Genomic DNA, 24,879 nt, shown 5'->3' with positions numbered 1-24,879 from the left:
TGATGAGCATTAAACAAAGCCGGTAACCGGTGCGAGCAACCTGTGCTGGAGCTTTACTATATCCCACTATGCGCATTATTAAAAAATAAAATAAAAGCTGAGGTTACAGCACGGAGACTGACATATATAGTCACACAAATAAGAAAATATACAAAACAGCGTCAACTACTTAAAATCAACCAGATATTTGTTAGCTAGAACAACCGGCTTGATTAGCTAACATTAGCACACTTAGCAGGCTAATTGTACCCTCCCCTCCCAGCTGCCTCCAACTGAAACCATCATCCCTCATCCAACCACTACAATCTTCCAATAATCAAATCCCCTTGTTAGGTGTTGTCAGAGAACAGAATAAGATGCATATAAATGATCCAGTTTGTGTTACCCATGTGAAAGGATACGAAGATGGTGGTACAGCGCCCGGCTGAGGAGCTGTTTGGGCTCCCGATAGAGCGGAGGTCAGGGTAGTCCGCAGTTGGCTCGACGGAGAGGGGCCACTTCCAGGTCCGCTAACTGCGACAGCGGTCTTATTGACCACTTTCGGTGGCAAACTCATCGCAAAAAAAGGAAAAAAAAAAAATCAAAAACAATACACTAATAAATACTGATGCAAACAAAGCTTAGCTTGCATTCATAAAGCAAGCGTAGCTGATCCTGAAGCAGGCCCCAAATCCCTTTAACAAACTGGGATAACGAAGCTCGAATAGCAACACAAACGTCTTTTTTCATGGAAAGTCGCTGTTCGGATCAGCGTTGCTATTCATGGGGACGGTTGGGAGGTTTAGCCTCCCTCGTCCGTCCGGAACCGCTGCGGATCCGGCTCGGTTCTTTTCTTAAAAATGAAACAATCGCCGCGGTCTTCTTCCTCCCTCGGCGATTTACCTTTTCTTCTCGGCAATTATGTTTTCTATCATTTTTTTCTCACAGAGATGGGAGACTTCGCCAACATGGCGTTGCGGCCGCTTTCAGCAGTCCGGGCAGGACAGATGATTCGGCAATTCTCGGCCAGTTACGGAGTCGCTCGGCTAATCAACTAACCTTCAATCAAACACATCGCCTCATGTTCACAAGACCTGCTTGTTTTATATTAATGCTGTTATTGTCCATTGTTTGTAATTAGCATATTAAATACTTCATATAATTAGATTTTAATGTAGGATTTAAAAGCTTCAGTAAAACCAAAATTACAATATCGTGTGACCGCAATCATATGCACCATGTTATATACGTACTTCTTGTAATTTCTAAGTTTATACGAATCATAAATACATAAACAATATATAAATAAATAGATGAATAAATAAATAGCCACAAGCTACTGAAATACTAATTTAGTGCCGTTTGTCAGTTACAATATAACACGAACGTGTTGACACCGCCATCTACCGTTCAAATTCAAGACTTGCGTCTACAAAATAAGAATAGTTCCTACTAAAAATAAACTACACGTTTATCGCGATAAATTAAAATCTCTTCTAAATGATTTGGGAAATTCGAATTTAAACATAAAACCTGTTTATATTTGAAAAATAATTACCGTGTTTATTTCATTCAGTGTAGTTATTATGTTTTCAAGTCAATGAAACCCAAGTTCAGTTACTCAGATAATTAGATTGCATAGTTAAAAGGACCATTTTTAATACAAAAATGTTGACCAAGGTCAAGGAATTCTTTGTGTAAATTACTCCATCAATTACTGCGGGATGGCAGTTTGCTAAGTCTGCAAAATTGCCCTGGTTGCATTAACTGCATTAACTTTGTCTCATCTTCGTCTTGACAAAAACTCATAGAACTCATAGATATAGGTAATGTAAGTGGTGTGGTCAAAATTTGCTGGTCAACCAAAGCCAGAGGGATTTTGGTCATTGCCTCTTCTTCACTCTCTAACCAGATTCAACCTGGATTTTCTGTCCCATCTTTGGGCTCTGGTTCTCTTTTATATTTATACACCTTTTTTCTACCAAAACTTTTCCTTCCACACAATTTCTATTAATATGCTTGCTTGGGTACAGCACAGTGAACAGCCAGCTTCCTTAGGAATTATATCTTACCCAACTTGTGGAGGATGTCATTGGCCTATTTGAGAAAAACTACCACATCAGAAGTCTCTCCCATAGTTATGTTGGCTATACCACAATATTCCTATTGAAAAGCTTGTTAAACTCAAATTATCAGTCTTATAAACAACTTTATTTTCTGGTCTTTGATTAGAACACTACAAGTGTTCAAGTCACTTCAAACACTTGAAATCTATTATTTCTTAATGAATCAATGTTATGAATTAATGTTGCTGTTTGAATTGAAATACTGAAGTGCATTAACTTTTCAATAATATTCTCATTTGCTGAGGAGAAGCTGTAGGTAAATGACATGTGAAATTAGGGACAGGTTATTTTGGCGCAAGAAGAATTAAGCACAAGAAGGGTTCAGAGAATGCGGCGGCAGATGCCTTATCCTTTGTGTATGGTTGAGCCTAGTTTATAGAGGTTGGTGTGCTATTTGGTATATGGTCATTTTTATTTGTTTATTTTCTTTCTTCACAGGTCTGTCCAACAAATCAATCAAACAGCTGCAGCTGATTCAGAATGCTGCTGTTTGCATTCTCACTAAAACCAGGAAGATAGAGCACATAACACCAGTTTTAAAGTCTCTACACTATAGCTCAAAGAATATAAAATACTGTTGTTAGTTTATAAATCACTGAACGGTTTAGCACCACAATACATTAAAGACCAGCTGCTGTTGTATCAACCTGGTCTGCTCTGCATCCCCAGAATCAGAATCAAATGAGGAGAAGCAGCATTCAGCATCTATGCACCACAACTCTGGAACAAACTTCCAGAAAACTGTAAAACAGCTGAAACACTGACTTCCTTTAAATGTTGACTAAAATCCCTCCTGTTTAGGATTGTATTTCAAACGTAATCAATTACAGATTTATTGATGGAACTTGACTTAATGTCGTGTTTTGATTGTTGAATCTATGTTGCATTGTGTTTCTGTGTTTGATATGATGTAAAGCACTTTGAAATGCCTTGCTGCTGAAATGTGCTATACAAATAAAATTTGATTGATTTGGTACAAATGGTTTTCAAGATTGATTTTACTATACAAAATAATTTGTGACAAACTTTTACAAAAAAGACAATGTATGTTACATCATAGCTTAAAAATTGCTCATGTTCTAAAAAACAGTTTTATAACGTTTTTTTTAAATATTGCAACGGCTCAATGACATAGCAGTAGAATAAAAACAATCACACAAGTTTTAAGTAAATTACACTGTTATAAATCTTGCATGTTGTTGCTTTAAAACATATATATATAAATCAGAGCAGATCCTAGCATAGTATAAGATAGTATACACACGAAAAGAAAGAAACATCACTTTGTTTCTTTGTCACTTGTGGAACAAGCAGTTTGCATAATCTGAACAATCCCTACTGTTTTTTTAACTATGTAATGGGATTATAGTGTAGAAAACAGATTTATAGCTACATTTAAGCTGAGGAAAGCTATTTCCTACACTAATAGTTCTTGTGGTGAAGCAGCAAACATTGCTGTCTTCCACATGAAACAGGCACATGTTGTCCAGATAAGGATCCTGACAAGCATTAAGTGGGATGGCGTTGAGGGTTTTAGTGGTTCTTGTATTTTCATCCAAAGAGACTTCAGTATCGTCGGTATTGTGGTATTTTCTCTGTACCCACTTCACCATTTGTTGAAAGACAGTGCTAGGCAGCGAGTTGTCACCAAAGCTCACACTTATGTTTTGGGTTCATTGGAGCATCTGCTTTGCAGCCAAAGTGCTTTGAGAATTCCCGTGAGTTGGAGATGGTACCGATGACTCGAAATCTTGATGGGCTGTGGGGATCAGTGATCACACCCTCATGTGAGCTCTCGGGTGTCCTAACAGCACACCATACCTAAAAGCCAAAAAAGAAAGAAATATTTTTCTGTTGTTTTTCTCACCCATCTATATATATGGCCAGCCTCTAAGATCGCAGCTGTTTTCTATATCTTTATTGGGTTTCTTTAATATCTCTAAGATAAACACCTTATTTGAGCCATTTCTGGGGTAAGTGATTTAAATGTTATTACCAAGATACTTGTATGTTTATTTTGTAGTCTTAACTACAAATCTCTTCCATGTGTTTCTTTAGTTCTTTGCCAACAATGTGAATCTATGAGCTCCAACCAGTGAAAGGAGAACCTTTTTATACAAAATGTTTATATCCGAGTGCTTGTGTTTATACATCTATGAGCTAAAAACATACTAGTTGGTAGCATAACAAGTTAAAATGAGCCAATGAAGCTCATTTTAACTTGTTAAAGTTAACTTAAAAGTGTTTATCTCCACCACACATATCCTTAAATCAGAATCAACCTCTTAGAAAGGTGTGTGGTGGAGTTTGCTTGACCACTTTTAAATTTATTTCTAAACCAACTCTATGTGAAAAAGTAATTTCCCTCTAAACGCAACAACTTCCATTGTCGCCTTTGGCAACAATAATTGCCAATAAGTGTTTGCAATAACTGACATCACAGAAGAGATTCTGTCCCACTGATTTCAGCTTAATTGTTTTGGGGTCTTGATCTTTTTGGAGTGGCCAAGTCTAGATTTTAACTTAATTTTTTTGTTGTTGTTGGAGAACTTGATGGCCAGACATTCTCATTCAAGTTTTTCAGCAAGAGAGGAGAATTCATAGTTTGATCAATTACACCAAGTTCTCTGGGTCCTCAAAAAGCAACCACAGACTATCACACGACCATCAAAACGTACGACTGCTAGTATGTTTTCTGAAATGTGTAAATTTTATGTTCAACACTGGCATTAAGTGTTTAAAATAATGCAGAGCTTTAAGTGTTGGTTTTGTGCTTTTGTAACCTTCTGAATGAGTTGCTGATGTGTACTTGAAGTAATTTTAGCAAGCAGCGACTCCAGGGAAGGTTCACCACTATGGATAATGTTTCTCACTGTAGTTTCTGGAGTGCCAAACTTTCCCGACTAAAAAGTCTGGCACTCCTGACTGGCACTCTAGCTTTATCAGTTGTGGGCTAACTTTGTTTTGAATTTACTCTTTAATTTCTTTAAATTGGGACAGGGTGTGCTGGTGAGATCTTTCAGTCAGGTGAATTCTTGCAAGTGAATCCTTGATTCAACAATTCAGTCAAAAATCAGACCTGGGTGTGACAACAGAAACTGAACTTAGTTTTCCAAAAATGTGGCTGAACACAGTTAAGCCATGATTTAAGAGGAGTAAATGTTACAAAAGGCTTAATCCTCTTCAAAACGAAATCCTAATTTGAAAACTGATTTCTGTATTTACTTAGGTTATCTCTGTCTAATATTTTTTGATGATCTAAAACATTAAGGTGTGATGAAAACAAAACAAAAAAACAAAAAGAAGAAATCTGTCGGGCAGTAAATACTTTTGCACAACACTATAGTTACATATTTTCAACTTGAAATAAACACTAAAGCCTTTTGTGGATACTTTACATATATATTAGGATTAACAGCATACAACTTGTCACTCTATGCTCATTATTTTTGCTTTTAAAAGTAGAATGAAGCTGAACCTTAAAACATAATGCCAGTACAATCAGCAGAGGGAAGACTATCTAGTGAAATATACAAACCTGTGCAAATCCAACAAAAAACAGCTGATGATTAGTCATTCCCAGAGCCGGCAGCATTGCTTCCTCACCATTCTTTTTGATCCAGTTCACATAGGCCTTCAAAGCAACACATTTTCATGTTACACATATGGAATCAGTTTTTTCTCCTCATAGAAAAGTACAATGTTTACACTAGCTTTAAGTTAGACTGATATTGCAGAGGAAATGTTTTTGCTTCCTGCTCAGTCATTGCTTCAGTTCCCTGTTACCTTCTCATCTGCTTCATAGCATATGACCTTTGATTACATGGAAAGAATGTGTTCATGTGAGGAAGTAACCAGAAGCTGACAAGGCCATTCATAACCACCTGTTAACTTTCCAGACCTCACTGTAGATGGAACTGCGTACATTTTCCAATGCAGAAAAATCAAGATGACTATCAACAACCTTGACAACACAGTAGCACGGCAGGAATGATCGCTGTCTGACTTTATACATGGTAAAATCTTACAAAATTTCTACAGTTCCCATGTGAATAAGGGTTTATAACAATTATGATAATGAAAAACATTTATCAGCACATATGGTAACAGTTTCTTTTAATTTCTTTGAAAAATATCAACAAAATATCTAATTAAAAATAAAATCAAATCCCACCTTATAAGCAGCTTTTAATCCCCCGTTGTCAGCAATGTTCTCTCCCAGTGTGTGTTTTCCATTCAGAGGTTCTTTGTTGATGCTATAATTGCCGTATTGCTCCACCATACACTGGGTCTGTCTCTTAAAGGCCTCCACAGACGAATTCTTCCACCAGGGCCGCAAATTTCCATCTTTGTCATATTCCCTCCCTTTTAAATAAATCATGAAGCATGTCAGAATCTTAAAAAAATGCCTGTTTTACAATTATTATTTTAATAAACAAATAAAATATCTTTATGGCTATCTTTCTTTTATTTACAAACCTTGGTCATCAAAAGCATGAGTCAGTTCATGACCCATGACAACTCCAATTCCACCAAAGTTGAGAGCTCTGTAAAAAAAAAAAAGACCACCTAAACCCAGAGTTTAAAAAACACAATGCTGTTTTATGAGTATAAAGAGTTATTTTATTTTGGGAAAGACATGATGTTTGCAAAATAAGAAGCAAAGGTGAGTCTACATTATCTTTAAAAAGTTGGACTGTTTAGAAATGAATAAATACTCAAATTAAAGGTTACGATCTTCCAATTAAACAGCCGTTATAATTATCAGTTGCTCTAATAATTGTAGAATAAGATGGAAATTAACTGCTTAAAAATCACACAGTGTAGTTTTCTAGATTTTTGATTTAGATTCCATCACTGACAGTTGAAGAGTACCAAAATTAAAGACTTTTTATTATTCACAAGTGGGAGAAGAACGGACAAACGTGATGGACTTGACATAAAGAGAGTGACATACTTGGGCCACGATCGACTATAGAACGGAGCCTGAAGGATCCCAGCTGGCAGAACCATCTCATTCTTTGTTGGGTTGTAATAAGCATTTACAGTCGGAGGGGTCATGCTCCACCTGCAAAACAAGAGCCGTAAAGCTGAAAGAAGTTTCTCACTTCAAGGTCACAACAAATTGAGAATAATGATTCACTCAACCTCCATGCCAGGTGGACTACAGGTCAGTTCAGAGGGCATGGGAACAGTAAACTAACCTCTTGCCCAACACAGCCTAATTAAATACAAGGATCGATTCAGTGAAGAAAAGCTGGTTGCCTGGGAACATTTATGGATGGCAGCAGTATTTTGCTGAGTCAGTACAATGGGAATGTGTCCCCATCAAAGCATGCTCGTTCTCTAAATGAAGAGGGGCGACACTGAACAACTCACTGGTTTCTGTTGGGTGCTTTTCTCAGCTGGTCTGCAGTCACTCTGGCTGAGAAGTTGTAGTACTGCATGACATTCTGGAAGTAAAGATCTGACACCACCATAAACTAAAAAAGAGCAATGACAGGGAACGCAAAAAGGATTTATAGGTTTTAAATCAATCAAATGGGATTAGGTGGTACATAGAAATAGCATGTGCTGTTAGAGAAGAGTACCTACATCATTGAACACTTTGTCCAGCTTTGTAGCGTTCATAATAAATTCCGGATATCCAACCATGTTGTAAATAGCATCTGCCTACAAAGGAAAAGAGAAAAAACTGTAAAAGTCACATATTTACACCAGGTGGCAGCATTGTATTTCACTGCCACTTAACTGTTTTGCAACAACACTCCCCTAGTGATGGGGTTTATTGACAAAAAAAAAAAAAATCAGTCTCTTCCTTTCACCTTTTCCTTTGCAGCTCTTTTTGTATCTGAATCCATCCAGCTCACATCTTTCAAGCCATCCTCAAATGCCCCTTTAATTTCGGCAACCATTTCTTCAGCCTGAAGTGCAGACAAAACAGAGATAAGTAAAATAAATATAGAACCCCATCATGTCGCACAGCAGCAAGACATTTTGCACGAGATGCTTACAATGGTTTTGCTGTCCTCTGCAAAAGTGTCCTTGACGAAGAGGGCACCGAGAGCAAAGCCTAAGGCACTGTCTGTGTCGCTGACACACAGCTTCCAACGTGGAGTACAGCTCTACAAAAACAACAACAAAACATGTCAAGGACTGAAACTGTTCTACATCACTTCACGTTTTATATGTTCTCACAAAATGAAAATGTTCAATTATGGTCACTTCCTGAAGTGTATTCTGGGCTTGTAAATCCGGTTTGAAAGCTTATAAGTAATATATTTCAAAACCTTTTAGAATGAGTGAGAAGGACTATATGATTAATGATACTTGGTGGATTTGGATTCAGGTGTAGGTTACATGTTTGTACAAGAAGAATAATGGCGAAACTGCAGCAAAGTGCAGTGTTTCACGAAGGTGGGCTATCTCCAGTGAAATTGCAACACTTAGATGTAATATAAATGTAAACAACAACAGAAGCTCACACATGTCCGTTTGGTGGCCACTTATATCTGACCCAAAAAAATCTAAATGAAAAAAAAATGTTGAAACTTCAGCAATCTATAACATTTTTGTTTAAACATGTAAGAGCATTTAAAGTAAGGATTCTACAACTGATTTTTGTTTCACCAGATTGCTTGTAACCAGGTGATATACAGTCGCTGTTTGATAAAGACATGATTGGGTTAAAGGAAGGACAAGGATACCGCATGTTCAAGTAGGAAAAAATGAACAAGGTCACAGTGAGGAAGTGTGGAGAACTCTGAGCAAGCAAAGCAGTAAAAATCTACTTAAGGACACAGATCAGGATGGAAAAAGAGACACAGCTGCCCTCTCACGCAAAGCAAAAACACAAAGACACACACAGAGAGATAGAGTTGGTTTGTTTTTACAGCTTGAACTCTGCAAGAAGCACAGCAGGAGGAAAAGGATCTGGCTAAGATAAGGGCTGGGGTCAGTGGAGCTTTTGACAGTCAAACCGTTACACACAGATAAGATTTCACTGAAGGGTTACTCAATGCATAGACGCAAGTTTAAATAGTATAGTTAGATTAATAGTGAATATTCTGCTTTAAATTTATGCATGGTACTTGCCAGATATAATCATACACTTTGTAAATGTTCACCTTTTGTCACATTGCAACCACAAACTTCATCGGACTTAAGTGACAAAATGAATTGTAAAATTGGGCAGTTGAAGGAAACAATACATGTTTAAGACATAAAAAACATCTTTAAAAACAGTTTTACACATAATCTTGCACTTGGTCTTTAATTATGGTACAGATCTTGGGATACTTAGAGCATCACTAATCAATTTGTGAAGCACTTCTGTTCACAGAACAAAAACAAAAAAAACAGGAGATTTTAAGGAAAATCATAGAAAAGCGGTTGCAGAAATTACAGTCAATGGTTTGACACACCATCTATCAGTGTTTGGTTTTAATATTGGGTAAATTCTGCTTCTTTGTTGGCACCTGCACCCAATGATCTGTGCTACTTAAAAACAAAATATGGGAAAAAAAATAATGAGGACGTACATAAGGTCAAGAGGACAGTTCCAAGAAATTATGTCCTTGTGAACCAACTTCACCACCACTGTATGCTGAACTATAAGGGGAAAATAACCAACAGCCAATCAGGTATCTTAACAACTCTTCCCAGCTTCTTTTTTTCTGATAAACATGTGACAATATGGCTACAAATTTACAAAGATAAAAATCAGCTGCCAAATCAAATGTGCATAATATCCCTATTTTTATTTTATATGAACAAGTTTGCCCCTCAGTTTGTGTTAAAAAATTATCTTGAAGGCCTAAATGTTTGTTGTTGATTTTTTTTTTTTTTTACCTTTTTAGTCCCATACATGACTTCAAGGAAGCGCTGTTCTGCATCTTGGAATCTTTGGTCTAAAACGGAAACCATTTTTCTCACCACCTTCATTATCATGTAGTTATTGAGTAGGCTGCAAAAAAGAAAACATCACATCATTGCTTTAGCTCATCCTAAAACACTATGGCCCTTGTGGGAGTGTTTTGCCTTTGCACATATGATTTAAAAAGCAAAGCATGCAGTCAGAGTTACTAATAAAGTGACCTATAATTTTACCTTCTATTTGTGTTTGATATGAGCTCAGAAACTTTCTGGAGGTATTCTTTGGCATAGACAACAACAGGCTCTGACTCATTAAGTGTCACAGGTGTGAACACTTCTGTCAGATAAGGCATCCAGTCAATCATAGGAGCCAGAGCCTGAAACAGGACATGGATGAGTTTAGAGAGTTCTGATCACAATGGCTGCCATTTCCCTGCAGACCCACATGAAAAAGACCTGTGTTTCATGCTTCTTTTAGCCAATGCCATCACTCACTTTCAGGTCCTTCGCCTGTACTTTATGGTAAATAAGCTCCTCGTCTCGCCTCTCCTCCAGAGGCACTGTGATGTTAGCCAGGGAGGTTTCAAAGTCCACAATTTCTTTCATGAGAGTCTTTGACGTCTCTTCCGAGCCACCCAGGAGAACTCCTAACTCCACCAGGAAGTTGAGGTATGCTGTGAGATACTACAAAATCAACATGATAAGGACAATAAAATAGCAGTAGTAGAGGGGAATAATATGTATGTGTAATTCAAATCAACTATAAGAGCCATTTTAGGTATTCATGTGAATGCTAATATTAGGACACTTCATGACGCACTTTAAGAAAATTAAAATATTTATTATTTATAAAATTTGCATATTTGAGATTAAAACTGTAAACACCTGCATTCTACTGTGTATAATTACCTATATTACCTTTTCATTGGCTGTTTTATTGAGGTAGTAATCCCTTGAAGGCAGTCCCAGGCTAGACTGATCCACCTACAGTTAAGAGACACATCCCATGAATCTCTGCCCTTCTACTTCAACACTCAGAGAGAACATATTGTTTTCATTCCTCAGTTATAAGCATGACTGTTTAAGAGCAAAGGCTTGCAACAGACAATTTTTTTAGAACTGGTTAATCTCATCTTTCAGGATAAACAGATATACACACGACCAAGCAACAACGTGAGGATTATCACGAGAATGTCATACATAAAATCGTACACTTTAGGGAAGCCAACAACAACTGCTTTTATTTGGACGTAGAACAGATGGGATTTCATTGAAAATGTTGATTAAAAGGCGTTCCTTACATATCAATATATAGCTTCAATGAATATATGCATTAAGTAAAAAATGCATACCTGGATAACATTGCTGTTAGAGTTTTTGGAGTCTGTGCTAACAAAAACAGTGAAGAAAGGGGAGGTCCTCAAGCTGGCAGAGACAGTTCGGAGAACTTCTTGGAAGTTGTTCTTGTTCCAGGGTTCAGTCAGAGCCCACCCTCCTATCTGAAACCGACAGGCATTAATCAGACACACAGTGACGCAAAGACCTGGAAGCAATAACCAACAACAGGAACTGTACATTTGTTTGATGTGCAAGAACTCGTAAAAGAAGCATACCTGGCTGATTAGCTGCTGCAGAGGTTTTGCTCCTAATTCTTCGATCTTTGACTCATTCATGCAGGCCTGAAAGTATTGCTGGGCTTTTTCCTCAGCCTTACTCAATCCTCTCATAGTTTTGTTTTCTGCCCAAGTATATAACAAGATAAATGAGGCCAGTAAAAACAGAAAATGGCTTTATCTTACTTTGGGTAAAGACAGTTTAATTATCATTTGGAAGGATTTCTGTTGAAAAACCAAACTTTAAAATATCTTTGGTTATTCTTTAGCATGGAGTTCCACACGGCTCTACTCTCATTTTTATTTTATCAATGCTTTTTTGTGTTACTTAATCTTTTGCAATTGCTTACTTGTATGACCTATCTCTTCTATGCTGATGACATTAAACCTTTTATAACCTTTAAACTTCAGTGTGTTGAGGAAGTGTTGATGCTACAGAATGTTTGAAAAATGATTCAAACATTGCTTGGTTGTTGGATAATTTATTCCAACTGAATTTGTGCTCCTGATAGTTTGCTCTCACAGATTCTGACCACCATGTCAGGACTTGTTTTTGATTCCTAAATCAAGACTAAAAGCCAAAGGCAGCAGAATATTTGCAGAATGTCTTCAGCTGATTTTAAATCATTATTATGCAAACCTCATTTCAACAGTCTGAAAAGAGCAGTCCCCTTATGTTTTATACCAGGTACTTGAGAATACAAGTAGATTTTGGTATTAATGGGTTAATGTTGTGTGGCTTTAACAATTAAGTAATATAGAAAGGAGTTTGACCATGAAGGACCCTTAAAATCAGTACTTTACAATGAATTCTAAAATGGACAAGAAATCAATGAAAAGACATTAAAACAGGAATCATGCAAGTCATGTTTGTTTAAAAAAATCTTGCTTCAAAGTTTTGGTCCAACAGAAAGTGAACGTGGGCTTTTTAAATGAAGACCCTTACCTAACAAACGTTTCATCACAAGCATGTTGTGCTCCCACAAGTTGCTAAAAGGACCCCAGCGGGACTTCCCCTCTGGAAGAGGGTTGTTCTTCACCCACCCCCCACAAGCAAAGTTGTAAAAGTCATGGCAGGGGTCCACAGATCTGTCCAGTGCTCCCAGGACAGAGCTGCTGACAGTAATGCATGGCTCTGAAAGACACAGGCCTGGATGAGCTGCAACAGAAAGATATTTACAAAAAAAAAAGATTAACATTTTAGATTTTTCACTTTCTGCTTGTGGGAAACAGTAGAGAATTTGAAAATATTTCATGTTAAGACAAATATGCATGAGGGTTTTTAGAGCATCTGGAAGCTATCATTTTTTAAGCCAAAGAATACAACCTGGAGGGAATACTTGTCCCAAAAAAGTCTTTTAAAAACAGTCAGCTGAGAACTGACTAGGGAAATTATCATCTAAACTATCACTAACTCTTTATTGTCTAATTGAAGAGAAAGAAAATGATGATCAGATTTATTTAAAAGAGGAAGGAACTTGAAGATAAGTGTTAAAGTGTGTTAATTTCTTTCGTGTACCCACAAAAACTGTAAAGTAAGAAAATGCTCAGTGTGTAGAGAAGTGAAAGTATGCATTATTAGTACATAAACAGCTCCGTTTATAACAGTTGGCCTAGACTGAAACCCCCAACAATCAACCAGCCATATAAGGAACGAGACAGAGACTGATGCAAAATTATGAGCAGTGATGAAGTTAGGCTTTCCCAGAAGACATTTCATCCTTGTTCCTTTTATTATTTCAAAGTGTGATCCAACATACAATCCTGAATAGGAGGAAATGGCATTCTGTTTCCCATGGCAAAATTGAGGAAACAAACACTGATGAGAAGCAGCCAGTCGAAAATATCTTTTCCATTATAAACAGGCTCAAGGGAGAGATTTCAAACAGCTCAGTGCTAAGGTGTGGCACCAGCAAAAGGAAATATGAATGAGAAAATACTGTGCAAATTATACACATGATGTGCATAAGCCAAAAATAAAAAATACTTTTGCAGGAACAAGTGAACCTGCAAGGAAAATTCTAAGTTATTTTGGTTCAAAAATGATTTTTTTATTATGATTCTTATCCTTTCTGGTATTCATTCTAAACTAATCAGCTTCTTGGGCTGCTAAATAGACATTAGAAAAACTATTTACCCATGACTGTATGTGCACTATTTTAAGAAGATTAATTTGCATTAATTGAGCAAAAACAAAAAAATTCCAATGAAACTTGATGTGTGTTTGCAGCTAAAGCCTTTCAGGTTACAAAAAGCCTTAAGCTCACCTTGTTTATAAAAGACTCCAGCAGAGATGAACGATATGAACAGGGCGACTGACAGGAGACACACTAAAAACAGCAACCTCTTCTCTTTTTGTGTCTTGTCCACCCAACACATGCTGCTCCGGCCTGGCAAAAAGTTCACCTGTGCACAGAAATACACACATAAAGTACGTAACTGAACCATTTGAGTCATAGATACCAGGTAGAAAGGTATTTGCAGGGTTGAATCACAAATACTTAAAGCTTTAATACATACTGGTTATTTTTACCTTGATGAATTAACCTATCATAGAACAAAACCACTAAAGACTTCTGAGAGATTGGATGACTGGTTTGATTTCAGAACACAATGTTTTCTCTACGAAGCATTCTCAAAAGTTGGTAAAAGAAAAGGTTACACATCCTTTTAATTGTTTCTATTGACATTTAACATTGGCACATATATCAAACGTGCAGACATACACAGACACATGTTTTTGAAAAATATTATTGTATTTATTTTATTGTCTATATCATTCACAGGCATTCAGATAATTTATCTTTGGTGATGAGCTACAAGTCTATGAAGTTGGAACACATCCTTGTCATCACCCTAATCTTTCTCTCCCTCCACAAATTCTCTGTCAGAATGAAGTCGGGACTCTGGCTGGGCGAATCCAATTTATACTTTTCAATCCAATATTATTTATTCATAACCTCTCTTTACACGTCTGTAAACACATCAACAAGTATGTTTCTTGACACACTTTGTTGAAAAATTCAGATGGAAGTTAAAGATGTGTTTTGATGCATATGTAATAATAATAGTGTTTAATTTGATTCATGCAAAGCAGTGTAGTCAATTATGTTCATTTTGTAAGCCTTTTGTTAAAGTATTTACTTGGAAATATACCGTTTTCTGGAGTACAAGGGGTTAAAATGAACTGACAATACAGCGGTGAAAATAATTACTGATTTTGATCTAAAGCAGTTTTGGGCTTTTACCTGCATGGGTGATGATCCGTAGATATCATCACTGGTAGAGTCCACCAATTCCTCTTCATCTAACGTTGCTCTCTTGTAGGTTGACATCTGAAAAGTCAAATGAAGAAATGATTCTCTCAGTGCTTCCATGTTCCATTCAAGTCCCTATCTTTCCCAGGTGAGAGATGTGAGAGAGAGGGTTTTTCATTTCTAATGTCTATTGTTCCTCAGCTTTTGAGGTTTCAGACCAGGCTTGTCCTTTAAAATCCATCAGGAAAAACTCTGTTTTTCAGATTGAAACTATTTAATCCAAAAGCCAAACCCTCTTTTAAGAAAATGGAAAATTGTCAGTCCACTTCTTTGAAAGCACTTTCCCTATCGACACCTCTCGCAGCCCTCATTGCTTTAGGGACAAAGACAGACGTAACAACTAAAATCTTTCTGAAAGTCCTACTAAAAGCTCTTTCTCTTTCTCCCTCTCTTTCTCTCTTCTTGGACTTCCTCCTTAGCCCATTCTATGCAAACACGGAACTAGTGAAAAACAGGAAAGAGGTCTGACTTGAGCGATTTACATGACTGAGACAGAGTGTGCGCAAGTGATTGTGTGACGATGTGAGTCTTTGTGTGAGCACATTCCTCAATGTGGTTTCACTTAGGTTTTGGGAGGGAATCTCACCACTACAGCACACCCAGTGCTGTTTCTATAGGACGAAATACACTCAGGGGTGGTGCATCGAAACAAAAGATCCTCCTCCAACTGCATGCTGCTGCTCTCTGTTGTGTTACCTGATACACAACAGCATGCTCCTTAAAATACCAAATACTAACCAAAAGGTTCTAATAGTTTGTTGATAGTTTATTAAACAATTAGTGGAGAGAATAGTTTTTGAAACATGTTTTAATGTAAATCAATCAGGCCTATTAACTGTATGACTATTATCCTCTTTCACCCCATAAAATCTCAGTCTCTTTCAGATTTAAGAGGCACAATTAACTCAATTATCAGACTGCAGAGAAAGTCCTTGGAGCTTGTTCAAGTTTAGTTTGGTGTAAAAAATTTCTTTTTGTTTCTGTTTAGTTTGCCTCCAGACTCAGAAGCACTCTTCGTGAACTAGAATTTCCGACATATGAAATACTACTTGCGCAATTGGAATTATAGTTTTATCTGATTAGGCTAATAAGTTTGTGCTTGTAAGTAAATTATTAGTGTTCCTTAAGAGGGACTTTGAAAATGGTGGCGCAAAAACAAACAAAAGTTTTGACAGCAATATTTAGTCAAAGAGTCTGAAAGTGTTTGACTATATGTTGAGATTGATTCTTCGGATTAACTTGCATTTCATGTTTAAACAGGCATCATGCCACTAATCTCTTTCTACTGTATTGTCGGATTCAGTAGTTCCTTACACCAACTGATTTGACTAGAATTTACAGGCAAAATTCAGTTTCTGGGAAAATTTGTATATGACATAAGATTACTAAAAACAATTTTCAACACTGTGATATAATTTCACAGCAAACACAATCACAGAGATTGACAACTAGACAGTTGTCCAACACATAGTCATTAAAACTTCTTCAAAATGACAGAAGGCTACAAAATGTTATTACTTAAAAAAGCAGCTTGCTCTCAGAATGCTGGAGTTAAGGGAAGAGAAAAAGCTTGGTAGAAAATAGGTACACAGGCAGAAAGAATAACCACTTAGGAGTTTTTGATTAACTTCACAAAGAATGCAGCTGATTAAGACGTCCCCACACACAAACATATCTATGACATGAGATATGACTGTTGCAGTTTCTGTGTTAACCCACTCATGAACCAGAGTTAAAGTCGGAAGTCACCTGACAGTGACAGAACTGCTTCTCAGTGGTCCAAAGTTCTCTTTTCAGATGAGCGTTAACAATGAATTTAATTTGAAAATCGACATTTCAGAGTCTGAAGAAACAGTGGAGAGGCGCAGAAACCAAGTTAATTGAAGTCTGTTGTGACTTTCACACAGTTAGTTAAAACTTATGAAGCCATTTCATCTGCTGCTGTTGGTTCAAAGTCCATGCAGCCATCCAAGTCATTTCAGTGGACTTCATGGTCTAATCTGCTGACAAGAATTTGGACATGTTGATTTCATTTTCCAGCTAGTGCCATTTTTCTTGGCACTAGCACATGCAGCAAAAATATCAATACTTGCTTAATGTTCATGGCTTCACTGTGAATGATTGTGCAGGAAAGGTACCTTGAATAAATCCCTCAAAGAAAGCAAGGAGTATTGTCAAGAGCAAGTTAACGGATATCAGGTCCACTGATCCCCAAAGAGCAGAAGGTCGCTGTTAAAGCAACAGGGGCCTCGTAACACCTCAGCAGAGCCAAACGCTTACTGGCTTCATGCCATGCTGAGTTGATACAGTAAATAATGCAAAAAAGGTCCCAGGCATTAGACAGAAATACAGCACAGAATACAGACTATGTTTTAGTAAGTCCACATTTTCTGTGAAAAAATATTTCTGTTATTGAATTTAGGTAATATTAAAATGTTCTGAGAAACATTGGAAATCAAGTTTTCATTAAATGTAAGCTAGCCTGATCATTGCCTTCCTATGCAATTCTGCTTAATTCTCATGTACTCTCAGTGTTCAGTCTGGGATTTCTCCCACTGAGCTGGATTTCTCTAGTAGAATTTCAACCTGGCCAATCAGGGAAGTTTAGAACAGAAAGAGACGTAATGAACAAAAGCTTTGCTTTTCTGTGCTGTTTCAGAATTGTAGTCTGAATATAGTTTTTCAATGGCAGCAGAGGATGTGAGTGAAGCCATTCATGTTTTCCACAAATCCAAAAATTGAGCAATTAAAGTTGGAGCAAGATGAATGTTTAAGATATTTTATTGCTGGCAAAGATGTCATCCAGGTCAGCACTTCTCTTTCACAGTAAGGGACTTCAACAAAGTTCACGCATCCAGCAAGAAGTCATTTCTCCATAGCCGAGGGTCCAGACCCTCTGTACGAAACAAAGGACTAATGTTTACCAGGCTAGCTGTAAATGAAAAACAGAGAAAAAAAACCAACTCATCATTAAAAGTATTAAATATACACCATTATGCAACATGGGTCTAGCTTTGAGTGTTCCTTAATGAAATTACTGATATCAATTACATTTTCAGCAATTAATTTCACTGAAATGTGTCTGTATATACAACTTATGTGAGACAATGAAGAGACTTCAGTATGTTTAATAGTGTTGTATAAATGGTGACTAATCTCCAGGCAGCATCACAGAAAAACAACTCATTCCATGACAGACGGGAAAACAAAACAAAACATAGATGGGCCTGAGAAATTTGTCTAAATGTGAACCTGCTTGACATCAGATGTGGAGCACTACATGAACCCTCAGGCTCTGGTTTTTATCTGCCCATGTTAGTCCATTAAATACAAAACAAACCAACTACAGACCATTAATTCTTAAATAAAATGGATTAGATCTTTTTTTATATAAACACAACTGAACTGTAATCTATTCTTGAATGCTTGTTTTAGCTTACTTACAACTTGCTGCATATAAACATGCCATTGAAGAAGAATGGTATTCCCACATCTTAAACAATTGCAGTCAAACAAGGAACACAGATTCCAGTTAAAGCTTATTTCTGTTACACAAGATGTTCCTAAATAACCCCAGTTGTACAGACAGTAAGAGATTACTGTTTGCCTCCTATAAATACTTAAGGAATAATAAGAAAATTCCTTTCATATTCAAACTCTCCCTGAACTGGTGAGTTTATTATGTCTTTTAAAAGCCCCAGAGCTGATCAGCAAAGTAAAGCAATGAAGTTGTGGAAGGGCAGAGGACTGAAATGTGTTGAGAGATGGAGGGAGATAAGGATGGAGGAAGGCTGGTGAAAAGAAAGGGAGCTACTATGACATTTTTCATTTATACAAGGGTTCTATGTTACCACTCACTTGCATGGAAAGGTGTAATGGCAACACAATTATCTGATTTATTTCTTTTGTCTCACATTCCTCCTTTGCTCCATCAACCCTATAATTTAATGAGGGTTTACAGAGGTTCCACTCAAATTAAACAAAGAGAGCTTGGTGAACAGTCAGAACTATTGTTTTTTTTGGTTTTCTTTGGCTGAAAAAGTATGACATTCCCTAAAACATCTGTGACTTAATCATCCGTTCTGTGCTGATCAACGTAGAAAACTGGCATCGACCCTGCTGTTGTCACAAACACACATTCCTGAGCCCACATTCACTGTTTTTGAACACTTTCCTGGAACTGAAGTCTGCTGAAGTGCAGGAACATGTTACCACACAGACTGAAAGCCCTAGGCTGAATCAGTTCTTAGTGAAAACACAACTTCCCTTTCTCTGTTCATGTTATTTGGTGACCAATACCAGCCACTTCTGAGGAAACGTGTCATTACCAGTTGATACAAGAAGCATTACCTCAGTTTCTACAAATGTACAACACTGGGGACATTCACTGGCACTCCACAGAAAGATGCTTATGATAAATGCATTGTTTATTTTAGTAGCACAATCTCAAACTGAAAAACCTAACCTTTAATTGAGAACACTTATTCAGTGGAGGAAAATCTGTTGGTGCAATCTCCTTTTGCTAATAGGACAGCCCTCACTCTTCTAATGACAGTTACAAAGTTGGAGCATACAGTTATGTACCTTTGCATCTTTGATAATCTATACTTCCTCCAGAATCTTGTGTCTTCTCTTATACACTCATCTTTCCAGATCAGTCTCCAGCTTTTCTGTATGACTTTAAATATTTCAGAACATTTTACTGAAAAGCGACAAACTATTTTCTAATGTGGAATTATTTATGTTAAATGTGCTTATATGAAAGATTGATTTTGTTCTAATGCCAATGAGATCAAATGTATTTTTCACACACCCTCACCAATAACTACAACCAATACTGTATGCATTTCTAAATAACCTAAAATCAGGTGATACACATGAAAACCTAAAACCTATGCTCTTCCTAATGTGGTTGGGGTGTTGAATCGTAAAATGTCTCTCAACACCTACCTTGTAATTACCATGGAAAAGAACTAAGAAGTAGGTCCAAGACATTTAGGTCCCAAAACACAAATTTTGTGGTTATAGTCACTTCTAGAAGGTTTGTAGCAAATCCCCCAAAGTGTCCCACGATGTCTTCCCTTAGAAAAAGCTGCTAATACACAAGGCCACAACCCTTTAGTGAGGCAGTAAACCTCAAACATGCGTCAGTAATTCGTCACTGATCCTGCGAACCAGACTATTATATGCAGCGTTAGAGCATACCTCCAAGAATAACTTTTGTGTGTTTGAGAAGGAGTGCTGCGGTGGATACCCTTTCACAGCTAATTTATGAGGAGAACAAGAACAAAAAAGCACAAAACAAGTAAGAATGTGATGATTTCTGACTGTACATGCCATGAACTACAAACTCTGCAGCTCATTTTACCATCTTGAGTAGCTGGATTCAAGATCTAGATATAGTTTCAGACCACATATGATAAGTAATCACTAAATACTACAACAAGTGCAAACCTGGGCCTTACATTATGTGGCAGCCTACTTGACAAAAAGAACACACCTCTGTTGAAACCTCTGCACTCACCTCTGACCAATACAGTCATAACCTCAGTGAGACACAAAGAAACCGCAGCTACATTATAAAAGCTCCCACTTCCTGTTCTATATAAAACTTAAGAATAAACCGGCTTCAGGAAGAACAAACATCTTCGAAAAAGTATCAGTAATATATCCAATATAATATGCCCTGTAAAATAAAAAATACTCAGGCTTTTAAGAAAAATAAAATATTGAAATATGTGAAGTGAAAGGAAAGAGATTTTTTTTTCTCCTTTTTCCAAAAATAAAACTGAAAAGTGTGGGGTGCACTTGTATTCTGCCTGCTTTTCACATACCGCTAATTAAAATTCAGAGCAACTAAATTTAGTATGTAGTAAATGGAGTCCACATGTATGTCATTTAATCTCAGTACAAAGCAGTATTATGTAAGGAAATATTCAGAGTTTTGCACATTTCACTGAGCGCTGTTCCATCCATTATCCAAAGATTAATTAATGAAGAGCAACAAGCTTACAAAGACATGATCTTCCTCAAAAAGAGGCAGGCCAAGGAAGAAGAAGAAAGGACAAAGAGAAAATACATTTACAAAACACTACATGAGGAGCAAATGGTTAAATGTTTCAACAAAATACTGACTTAGGGAATGTCCTTTATGTTTCTAATTCACAGTTATGTCTTATTTTGTGTTTGTATTGGTCTACCAAATAAAATCCCAATATATTTTACTTTGAGGTTAAAACAACATGTGCAGTAGTTCAAAGAGCATCAATAGTTTTGCAGGAAATTATGACCTTGTCGACCCTTATGTTTGCTCCAATTCTGCATCCTGCCATCTGGGAGTAAAAGTATTATGGAAGTTTGCATAAAAGACAGTCTGGTTCCCTGGGCTCCCATATATGCAAAATCTGACCCTGTTCCATTTACAGGGTGTGCTAGTTGACCTTCATAAATGCAAACCCTCTTAGCTTTAACATTATCACCGGTGTTCCCTGCATTTCAGCCTGAAGGACACAGATAAGACAAAACTGTCACAGAGCTGAGATGTTTCCTTTGGAAAACAAAAAAAAGTCCCCATCCTGATAGTACAGCCTTAAATGAAAAATAAAATCCACTTTCCCAGGAAATCGGCTTTGTACTGCTTTACAGTGGGATTGTTAGACTAAGCTGAAAGACTTTAACAGAATCATAACACTTTGGATTTTATTTTTAGTGATTCATTAGCATGGCCGCATTGAGAAAATAAAGAGCTTGCATTTTCTCTCAGCTGGTTTATAATATCTAGGTGGCAGCGTTAAAATTCTTCAGATTCCTGGCCATCAGAAGACTCTGAGTCACAATTCTGTATACATTTCAGGTGCTCTGACGTATGTACAGGGATCAAATATCAGCCAGCCATGTCTCATTTCACAATCATGCCGTGTATCGACTTTAAGCAGTCAGAGCTTTATGCCAAACAAATGTGGAAACCTTGAATTTGCATACTACACACATTAATACTATTAAAAGCTGTTGCCTAAATATAATTAAATACCCTGCTGGCAAGATTTTTATCAACACAAGGTGAGGATTAAAGGAAAAGCACAGGGAAGCTTCCACAGGCACAGCCAGATAACAGGAGATTACTTGTCCTAGCAGTTGTTGTGGCAGGCTGCAGCACACTCCCAATCACACCTAGGTAATGAATAACCAAAGAGTAAATCAAAATCCCTTGCGAAAAGCAGAGCCAACATTGTGTTAACGTTAATAAACTTGTAAATCACCCAACCCGGAGTCTCTGCAAATACTGATCAAATACCTTCTGCGCATACATCCTTTCAGGTCGTACATCTGGACAATGGTTTATAGCTTTAACCTTCAGGTTTGACATATTGGAGCAATAAATTAGGCAAGAAGATTGCAAAGCAGAACTAGCAGTGACACAATGTGGAAGGACATGTCTCCTCCCACATTGGGTGCAACTTAACTAAACAGATGCAATCTATATTTTCTCAAGAAACTGTCTCAGAGGATCTTTGAAGACTGAGTTTTAAGTAGCTGTTTGCATATTTGTTCCTTTTTGTGTTTGGTTTTTCAGGAAAACATTGTATATTCTGTGGTGGTTTGTTTATAGAATATAAATATACTGTTACTTAAAATACTAAACCTTCTACTGACAGTTTATATAGAAAATTAGAGTATCTTTAGGACATTTATGATTTGTGATATCTTTTCTGTTGCCACATTAGATCATGCTGGCTGTCAGTGTAAACATTATCTATCGCGCTGGCCACAATAAGATAGAATAAAACAAACATGTGCAGCTGTGTTGTGGCTACACACATATTTTGGCTGAAATTATGTTTTGGTTGCAGCTGGTGGACTGGAGATAAAGTGTCACTAAATGGGTCACTGGCAATGACTGAGGCCACTAAGTGGTCGATGTGTAAATATGATGCTGGCTGTATGAGTCACTTAACATACCTCTGGGAATATGTGACCACATGGCCCTTAAGGCTTAAAGCTGACAAATGGGAGCCATTATCGTAGGAGAATTGAAAATCCATATAAAATCATTGCAAATGTTAGAAGCAAGATCAATATAGAAACAACATAATATTTATAAAGTCAATAGATTATTTAGGAGAAATTAAAAAAATATATTTTGAACATAATAGCAACAATCTGCATGCAATTTTCCTACATATTATATGTCACAAACTCCCAAAACTTTCTTTAAAAACAATGTCAACATCTTCTTCACAGCACGTCGTATAAGTTCTGTGGCCAAATCACATCATGCTCATGTCATAAAACCCCCATCAATTTAAAATCAAGCGTTGATTACGCCCATAAAGATTAACTACAACCAGAGGACACAATCTTACCTTGCTGTGACTCTGTCCGCCGCCACAGCCGTGACTCCGTAGTACTCTGACCAGGGGGACAGTGAGGGAGTTTCAGCTGCAACGACCAAAGACACTGTGCTTCTCTGTCAAGATGGTTCCCATCCCGCTGAGAACTCGCTTCGCTCAGACCGCTATTTCCAGGAAATCATGACGCAGTGGACGTCACTACCTAACCAGGCGGCGAAATGGCGACGTCATGCTCAACTCTAAGTTAGTGTGCAGGCAAGCAGTGCAGCTAGTCCTTAAACGCTTTAAAACGAATAATTTGCAGGAAGCTCAAGTTTTTGATTAACAGCTTTTTTTCGACTCAGTTAAGCAAGCAGGCTTGAGGAATCTTTTATTATTTATTTATGCATTATACAAATGTATAATAATTATATACCGTACACACCAAAAGTTTGGACACACTTTCTAATTGAATCCAATTAGAAGGTGTGTCCAAACATTTGGTCTGTACTGTACACTTATCTAATTTATATATGAATTATGGAAACTCATATAGAAATTCATACATGAGTTTATATAATTTATATATATATAAATTAATTTATATGTATATGTTTACAGAATAGTCAAAGCTGTTTTGTTTGACTGTTCTGTAAACTCTGGATGCTGCTCCCAGTCTTGGTCAGGATTTTCTTGTAAAATAATTTTTAACCTCAATGGTATTTTCCTGGCAAAATAATTGTTAATATTAATGCAAATAATAAAAATGATAAATGTTTCGAACTGACACCTGAAGATGCAACCTGTTCTTCAGCATTGAAAGTAAACAGTCAAGCAAACAAAAACAGACAAAACACCAATAAAAATTCTAAAACCCAAAACTTTAATAATGATAAAAAAGCAGAAATCTTACAATATAAAATTTTATTGTAAAATTAATGCACCAAAATTATTGTTATTATTATAGAGTGTAGAAATTTGTGAAATACGAGAGAAGAGAGTCACTTTCTTCCACATGAGGCCAATGAGGACATTTCTATATTTATAGAAAATAAAATCTAATAAGTTCATGATAAAATAATACACCCCTGCAGAAGTTTAAGAAAAGGGAGGAAAGGTTAGATCAGTGTTTCCCAATTCCAGTCCTCGGGGCCCCTCTGCCTGCAAGTTTTAGGTGTTTCCCTTCTGCCACACACCTGGATTGAATCTTTGGGTGATTAACAGGCTCCTGCAGTACTTGGTGGCTGCAGAAGATGTCATGCAATCATTTGAATCAGCTGTTCTGGTATAGAGGCACATCTAAAACATGCAGGCAGGGGGGCCCCGAGGACTGGAATTGGGAAACACTGGGTTGCCAGCACATTGGCTGGCAACTCTCCAAAAGACACTATCTTTTAGTGACTTTTAAAAGATAAAAGACACTAAAAATCAGTCCAATTGGTATACTGCAACATGTTTGTGACAGTAACAACAATTACTGCAGCATGCAGTTGTATGCTGTACATAGCAATAAACTATATCTCTGTAGTAGTGAGAAGCAAAAACAGGGTTAAATTACATTGGGCTTAATTCTCAGAAGAGGAAACTAATGAGGTTGGTAGAAAAACACAAGCTGTGATGAAAGCTCTTGATTGGCCTC

The 24,879-nt window shown here is 37.0% G+C and overlaps 2 protein-coding genes across 11 annotated transcripts in view; both read right to left on the bottom strand.

Moving 5' to 3' along the window:
- eif4g3a (eukaryotic translation initiation factor 4 gamma, 3a) overlaps window positions 1–990 on the bottom strand; it is a 62,103-nt gene extending 61,113 nt beyond the window's left edge. For 5 of the 9 annotated variants that reach the window (XM_044120938.1, XM_044120939.1, XM_044120941.1 and 2 more), the window contains exons 1-2: window positions 883–989; window positions 402–551 (exon numbers count right to left, since the gene is read on the bottom strand). In XM_044120938.1, the coding sequence (XP_043976873.1) occupies window positions 402–551; window positions 883–914 (182 nt within the window). In that variant the 5' untranslated portion in view covers window positions 915–989. Of the gene's footprint in view, window positions 1–385 lie in introns of all 9 variants that reach the window. The other 4 variants (XM_044120940.1, XM_044120946.1, XM_044120943.1 and 1 more) reach the window with 3 other exon arrangements.
- Window positions 991–3,085: 2,095 nt separating this feature from the next.
- On the bottom strand, window positions 3,086–23,439 carry ece1 (endothelin converting enzyme 1). 2 transcript variants are annotated; one of them, XM_044122161.1, is made up of 19 exons: window positions 23,274–23,439; window positions 14,842–14,928; window positions 13,861–13,999; window positions 12,540–12,752; window positions 11,594–11,718; window positions 11,333–11,479; window positions 10,899–10,964; window positions 10,476–10,664; window positions 10,215–10,357; window positions 9,957–10,071; window positions 8,120–8,230; window positions 7,931–8,029; window positions 7,701–7,778; window positions 7,485–7,588; window positions 7,063–7,173; window positions 6,585–6,652; window positions 6,280–6,470; window positions 5,644–5,739; window positions 3,086–3,926 (listed from the first exon to the last, which is right to left on the bottom strand). In XM_044122161.1, the coding sequence occupies exons 2-19, from the start codon at window positions 14,926–14,928 to the stop codon at window positions 3,750–3,752; spliced, it is 2,259 nt and encodes a 752-aa protein (XP_043978096.1). In that variant the 5' UTR covers window positions 23,274–23,439; the 3' UTR covers window positions 3,086–3,749. The 2 variants fall into 2 exon arrangements, with proteins under 2 accessions (XP_043978096.1, XP_043978095.1); XM_044122160.1 differs by lacking the exon at window positions 23,274–23,439 and having other exon boundaries at window positions 14,842–15,383.
- Between the last annotated feature and the right edge of the window lie 1,440 nt (window positions 23,440–24,879).

Source organism: Gambusia affinis, linkage group LG07 (genome assembly GCF_019740435.1).
Source record: "Gambusia affinis linkage group LG07, SWU_Gaff_1.0, whole genome shotgun sequence".
Classification (NCBI taxonomy): domain Eukaryota; kingdom Metazoa; phylum Chordata; class Actinopteri; order Cyprinodontiformes; family Poeciliidae; genus Gambusia; species Gambusia affinis.
Note: the sequence above shows the minus strand (reverse complement) of the source record. Positions and strands in the feature narration are given on the sequence as shown.

Coding starts and splice junctions, on each gene's coding strand:
- ece1 (XM_044122160.1), bottom strand. CDS start 14,970: ATGGAAGCACTGAGAGAATCATTTCTTCATTTGACTTTTCAGATGTCA. Junction 8,030..8,119: donor CAGAGGACAGCAAAACCATT/GTAAGCATCTCG, acceptor TCTGCACTTCAG/GCTGAAGAAATGGTTGCCGA. Junction 7,589..7,700: donor TGGACAAAGTGTTCAATGAT/GTAGGTACTCTT, acceptor GCTCTTTTTTAG/TTTATGGTGGTGTCAGATCT.